The sequence below is a fragment of the Belonocnema kinseyi genome, chromosome 5 (genome assembly GCF_010883055.1).
Source record: "Belonocnema kinseyi isolate 2016_QV_RU_SX_M_011 chromosome 5, B_treatae_v1, whole genome shotgun sequence".
Taxonomy (NCBI): Eukaryota; Metazoa; Arthropoda; class Insecta; order Hymenoptera; family Cynipidae; genus Belonocnema; species Belonocnema kinseyi.
This window is the reverse complement of record NC_046661.1, coordinates 135,564,275-135,571,118: the sequence shown is the minus strand read 5'-3', so window position 1 is coordinate 135,571,118 and position 6,844 is coordinate 135,564,275. Positions and strand designations below refer to the sequence as shown.

The following is a 6,844-nucleotide window of genomic DNA, read 5'->3' as shown; positions in this document are numbered from 1 at the left end:
AAAAAGTTCGAACGTTCAAAAAATGTTGAGGTTCAGAAAAAAGATGAAATAATTTTCAGTGAAGTTTCTACCAAAATGCAGTACCTAAACGTACTTTATTGTTCTCTAATACATTTCCCAAAGTTTCAGCTCGATATTTTATTTATAAAAAAAGTTCTTAGGTTTAAAAAAAATTCAGTGAACTGAAAAACTGTGGTCGGTAATATAGGTATTTAGCTGTGTCACATGCCCTTAATAAGATTTTTTAAGAATTTTTTTAAGTTTCATAGAGCTGAAAGACATTTTTCAGGTTCATATAAAAAATTTTTTATTTCGAAAAATTAATTTTAGGAGATTATTTAAAAAGATCTTGAAAGATTTCAAAAATCGTTAAAGAAGAATCTGATAAATTTTGAGGCAATCCTTTTAATTTTGCAGAATAAATCAAAAATGTATGAAAAATTTTAATAATTTGTGTAGATTAGAAAGTTTAGAAAATCTGAATACATAAAACAGAAAGAATTTTCCTTATATTCGTGTGGAAATTTTACATAGTTTTTTATTTTGAAAAATAAACTTCAAAAGAAAATTAAAAAAGGTTTTTAAGCAATTACAAAATAAATAAAAAATCGAGTACATTCAAGAAATAAATAATAGAATTGAAAAGATTCAAAGTGAATGTTAAACTTGAAAAGATTTTTAGAAATTCAGCTTTTTAAGATTTCAGAACTAAACTTTAGAATTGAATTAAAAACTACTAAATTAAATTTAAAAATTAAACTAAACTTTAAAATAATTGGGAACTTTTCAAAACAATGAAAAAATTTTATTAAAATTTCTGGGAAAATTTAGAAGATTATAAAATAATTGAAAAAAAAATTTTAATTTTTAAAAATTAATTTATAAAGCCCTATAGAATGAAAAAAAAAACCTTATTTAATTTTTCTCAAGAATCTTATGAAAATGATATTTATATAAATTTAAAAACAAATTGATAACACTTTTTTTCCCAATTCTCAGAATTTAATTTCAACGTAGATTTATTTCAACACTTGGGAAAAAATTTTCGATTAATTTGAGTGTTGCTAAAAATGAAAAAAAAGTCTTTAATCGTCTTTCTTGAAGAGGGACTATACAAATGTTAAAATATTTTAGCTTTGTTAAAAAGTCTATTTTATTAAAAAAATATTACATTTAAGAGTTTGTTATTTAATTTCAGCAGAAAACGATATTTTATGATTTACCATATTTCTTCTTTGTAATTAGTAGATATAATAATTAAATTTATTTTTATATTCTTAAATTATCTTTCTATTCCTGAAATTTAAAGTTGCCAAAAATAATTAATAAATTGTTAATTAATAATTAAATTGTTTGTCTTATTTATAATTGAATAAATAACTCATAAGTTAACAATCAGTTAATTATGTTCAGCAGTTTTCAATTTCGGGAATTGAAATATTTGTGGGAATTTCATAAGTCGGTCTTAAAGTCGGGAAATTTTAGTTTTGGATACTTTAAAATTCGAGATTTTATTTTTTGTCAATTAAAAATCCTCTCGTTATTTTAAATTTGGGAATTTTTTTTTATTTTGATTATTTCAATAATGCAACTTTTTCTTATATTACAAAAAATTATAAGTAATTTGTTTATTTAGAATATTTATTATAAATAATTATAAATTATGAACACGACCATTTTCAACTCTCATGACGCACTTTTTATATTAGAAAGTACAGTGGAAGAAACAACTCAAAATTGTTCAAAAGGTTCGAAATCTTTTGCAAACTCTTATATTATTTTTTTTATACCATTCTTTAGTGTAAAATTTAGTAATCTACAATCGTTAAAAATTGTGAAAGTTCTTTAAAATCTAATTTTTTTATTACTAATAATTTATTTTAAAATATCAGTCTTTGGTATAAAACGCCGAACGTAACCTAAAATTGTTAAAAAAATAATCAAATTTCCTGTAAAAAGAAACTAAAATAACTTTTAAAATACCAATGTTTGTCAAATATCAATCGCTAAAATAATCCTAATTTATTAAAAGATTGTAAATCTTGGTGAAATTATAATGATTTTTATTTCAAATTTTCAATATTTTGTTGGAAAACGCTAACATAACCTACAATATTGCTCAAAATTGTGAATCAGATTTAAAATCTAATTTTTTAATGTAAAATACTACAATAATTTTTGTTTAAATATTTTTTTTATTTGGTGTAAGACGCTAACATAACCTAGAACTATTAAAAGTTGTGTATAATCTTTAAAATGCGATTTTTTAATTAAAAATACCAATAATCGACGAGAAACATAAAAATATTCCAAAAATTTTGAAAACGTTCTAAATCTTGTACAAGCTATAATAGTGTTTGTATCAAAAACTAGTTTTTTTGGTGTTAAACGATAACGTAACCTAAAATTGTTTTTAAAATGTAGAAAACGCTAATATAACCTGAAACTGTTGGAAAATTGAAAATCTTGTTCCAAACATTATGATTTTTGTTTTAAAATACCATTTTTTTGCGTCAAACGCTAGCATAATAAATGTGGAAAAATTTTAAACCACTTTTCGATTTCTCAAGATTTGGAAATAAAATTTTAAAGCTTTTCAAGGACGCTTAAACTATTTGAAATAGGAATAATTCAACTAAAAGCCAAATATTTTTCTTAAAAATAAATTTCGTTGTTGGAAATTTCGTCATTTTAATTGAGAATTCATCTTTTTAAAGATGTGACTACATTGTTGAAAATCAATTTTTCAACAAAAAATTTTAATATTTTCTGAAAATCCGATTTTTTGGTCAAGAATTAAATTTGAAAAAGAAAATTCAAATGTTTTATTTTTTGCAAAACTTTGACTTTTTTGGAGAAAAATTCAAATATTTGGTTGAAATTGATATTTTTGTTTAAAATGTTATCTTTAGGGTGAAATTTCAACGATTTTATTTAAAAATTGATGTTTTTTATTCAAAAATTAAACTTTTTTTTTGGAAAATTCGTGTAATTTGTGGAGTTAATCGTTTTAGTAAGAATAAAATTCAACTTTTCCAGTTGAAGATTCATCATGTTAGATGAAAATTTCTCATTTTGCTTGCAACTTAATTTTTTTCCACTAAAAATTAAATCGTTCCATTTTTATTTAAAAATTGATTTTTTCAAGTTCAAAATTTATCTTTTTCAATTGGAAATTCACATATTTTTATTCAAAAAACGACTTTTTTGATAGAAAATCGACTTTTTTTAATAGAAAGAAATTTTTTCTTCAAAGTTAATCTCATTATTAAAAAAATCTTCCTTTTTGATAGAAAATTAATCTTTTAGGTTATTAATAAATATACTTGGTTGAAAAATAAACATTTTTGTTAAAAATTAATTTTTTTAATTTGAAGATATGAAACTATTTTTTTGATAATTCATATAATTTGTGGAAGTCATATTTTTAGTAGATATAAAATTCAACTTTTCCAGTTAAAGATCAGTCATTTTAATTGAAATTTTTTTAGTTTAGTTGAAATATAATTTTTCCAGCTACAAATCAAACTGTTCCACTTGAAATTAAGAAATGCCTTTTTCTAGTTCAAAATTGATCAATTTTGATGTAAATTAATTTTTTTTAAATTGAAAATTCGTCGATTTTGTAGAAAATTCACATATCTTGTTTTAAAACCCCAATTTTTTGTAGAAAATCGAGTGTTTTTTAGTATAGAATTATTTTTTTCATTGAAAGTTAGTCTCATTATTAAAAAATTCTTCTTTTTGGTATAAAATTCAACTTTTCCAGTTGAAAATTCATCTTTTATGTTGTAAATAAATTTACTTGGTTGAAAAATAAACTCTTTTGTTGAAAATGGGTTTTAAAAAAATTAAAAATACGTACTTTTCATTAAAAATTAATTTATTTGATTGAAAAATGAGTTATTTGATTGGAATTTTCTTTTTCTTTGGATGAAAATGAATTTTTTTTACCAAAAATTTAACTAAATTTTTGCAAAATCTGATTTTTTTTTTGGTGAAGAATTAGATTTTTAACGGAAAATTCAGCCAATCTATTTTTAGTTGAAATTTTATCGTTTTTGGAGAAAAATTCAACTATCTGGTTGAAAATTGATACTATGATAAATAAAAAATTAATCTTATTCGTTGAAAGTTCATCTTTGTGGGAGATATAAAATTCAGGTTTTCCAGTTGAAGATTCATCATTTTAGTTGAAAATTTATCAGCTTGGTTGAAAAATAATTTCTTCAAATAAAAATTGAATCGTTCCACTTTGAGCTAAAAATGGACTTTTTCTTATTCAAAATTCATCACTTTTGATAAAAAATTTATCTTTTTTAACTGATTATTCTTTTATTTCATTTGAAATTTACAAATTTCGTCAAAAAAATATTTTCTTTTTTGCAGAAAATCGATTTTTTTAGTACTTTTAAGTACCATTTTTACTTTTTTGATGAAAATGATTATTTTTATTGGAAATTCATCATTTTAATAAAAAATTCATTTCTTCGGTTGAAAAATGAGCTGTTCTATTGAAAATGTGTTTCCTTTTTGGTTAAAAATATATTTTTTAAACTAAAAATGGAAATACTAGTCCAGATGAATATTCTCTAATTTTAGTTAAAAATTAATTTTTTTGGCTGGACATTTATTTTTTAACTGAAATTTTTTATTGAAAAATTATCTCTTTTGTTCGAAAATTCGTCTTTTTTTTTTGTCAAAAATTCTGTTTTCGTAGTTAAAAATTGCACTCTCTGGTTGAATATTTGTCTTCTTGAATTGAAAATTTTAGTAGATCGTTAAAAATAGATGTATTTTGTTGAAAAATTGTATTTTTTGGTAGAGAAAATAAATCTCTCTGTTTGAGAATTAATCTTATTGTTTAAAAATGCATCTTCTTGGTGAAAAATTGAAGTATTTCAGTTAAACATTTATAGATTTATTTAAAAATTCATCTATTCGGTTTAAACTTCCAGTTGACGATACATATTTATATTTAAAAATTTATTTATTTTGCGTTTTGCGACATAATGAATATATTAATTTTAATCGTCACGCTCATAATATTTATAATAATTTCTTGAATAATTTGTAGATTTATTTTTGAAATTTGAAATTTGAAATTTAAGATACACATAAAACAAGTTCCAGTAATGAAAAGTCAATCAGGTTTTCAGCAGCAATAATTTTCGAAATTTTTTTATACATCGTACCACTTTTTTTATTTATTTATTTATTTTTATAGGTTGAATCTAGGTATGAGAATTTTAATTTAATTTTTTAGTAAACAAGGTGCCGCTTGTCCGGTGGACAGTAAGCCACTTAACCCTGAAGATCTTTTCCCGGATCTTTTTACGAAACGAGAAATCGCTCAGCAGAGAACGTACTGCTTGTACCAAGAATATGGCTGTACAGTCGAGTTGTCGCCAATCGAATTGGAAAGTCATATGAGTGAGTGTTCCTACCAGAAAAATGCCTTCTTCACTCAGCCAAATTGTCCTTTCAAGAGTATTGGGTGTCGGGAAGTGTTCAAGACCGCCGAAACCCTCAAACGCCATCTCGAGGAAAATATGGATTCACACATGATGGTAATTAAAACAATAATAATAATAATAATAATAATAATAATAATAATAATAATAATAATTCTCTCAATTAATTCAATCTACAAACGAGAATTATTTATTTTATACCAAAAAAGATTCATTTTTCACGAAAAAGGTGGATTTTCGACAAATTCTATAAATTTATAACCAAACAATTGAAATTTTCAATCAGATAAGATTCACTTTTTACCAAATATTGTATTTTTTAATAAAAAGTTGAATTTCTCACCAAAAAGATTTTTTTTTTTTTTTTTTATTAAAAATACAAATTTTAAACAAAATAAATAAATTTTTAAGCAAAATATTGAATTTTTAAATAAAAAGTTAAATTTCCAACCAAAAAGATGAATTATTCGCCCTAAAAATGATTTTTTTATTCTTAAAAGCACAAATTTTAAGCAAAATAATTAAATTTTCCACCAAAGAATTGAAATTTCAAATTTTTTATTTAAACGAAATTAATTTTCATTAAAAGTGAACGCATTTTTTAAACAAATTCTTGAATTTTTATATAAAAAGATGAAATTTCAGCAGAAATTAATTGATTTTTCATCCAAAGAATTCAATTTTTAAATTGCAAAAGATATATTTTTTACCAAAAGTAGAATAATTAAAATTTTCATTTAAATGAAATTTATTTTATAGTAAAATTTTAAGCAAAAAAAATAAATTTTTAAGCAAAATATTGAATTTTTAAATAAAAAGTTGAATTTCACACCAAAAACATGATTTTTTTTTTATTAAAAAGGCACATTTTAAACAAAATAAATAAATTTTTAAGCAAAATATTAAATTTTTTAATAAGAAATGGAATTTCTAACCGAAAATGTGATTTTTTCTTAAAAAGAGATATTTTAAACAAAATAAATAAATTTTTTAGCAAAATATTGAATTTTTAAATAAAAAGTTAAATTTCCAACCAAGAAAATGATTTTTTTTATACTAAAAAGATACATTTTAAACAAAATATTGAATTTTTAAATAAAAAGTTGAATTTATAATCAACAAGATTAATTTTCACCCAAAAAGATGATTTTTTTATTAAAAGGACAAATTTTAAGAAAAACAAATAAATTTTTTAACGAAAATATTGAATTTTTAAATAAAAAGTTGAATTTCTAACCAAGAAAATGAATTTTCACCCAAAAATATGATTTTTTTTTTAATAAAAGGACAAATTTTCAGCAAAATAATTAAATTTTTAAGCAAAATATTGAATCTTGAACTTAAAAGTGGAATTTCTAACCATAAAAATG

At 21.4% G+C, this 6,844-nt stretch overlaps 1 protein-coding gene across 1 annotated transcript in view; it reads left to right on the top strand.

Annotated features, from left to right (window-relative positions):
• LOC117172891 (TNF receptor-associated factor 6-like) overlaps positions 1 to 6,844 on the top strand; it is a 32,659-nt gene that overhangs the window by 11,342 nt on the left and 14,473 nt on the right. Inside the window, exon 4 of the mRNA XM_033361178.1 lies at positions 5,267 to 5,570. Within this exon, the coding sequence (XP_033217069.1) occupies positions 5,267 to 5,570 (304 nt within the window). The remainder of the gene's footprint in view (positions 1 to 5,266; positions 5,571 to 6,844) is intronic.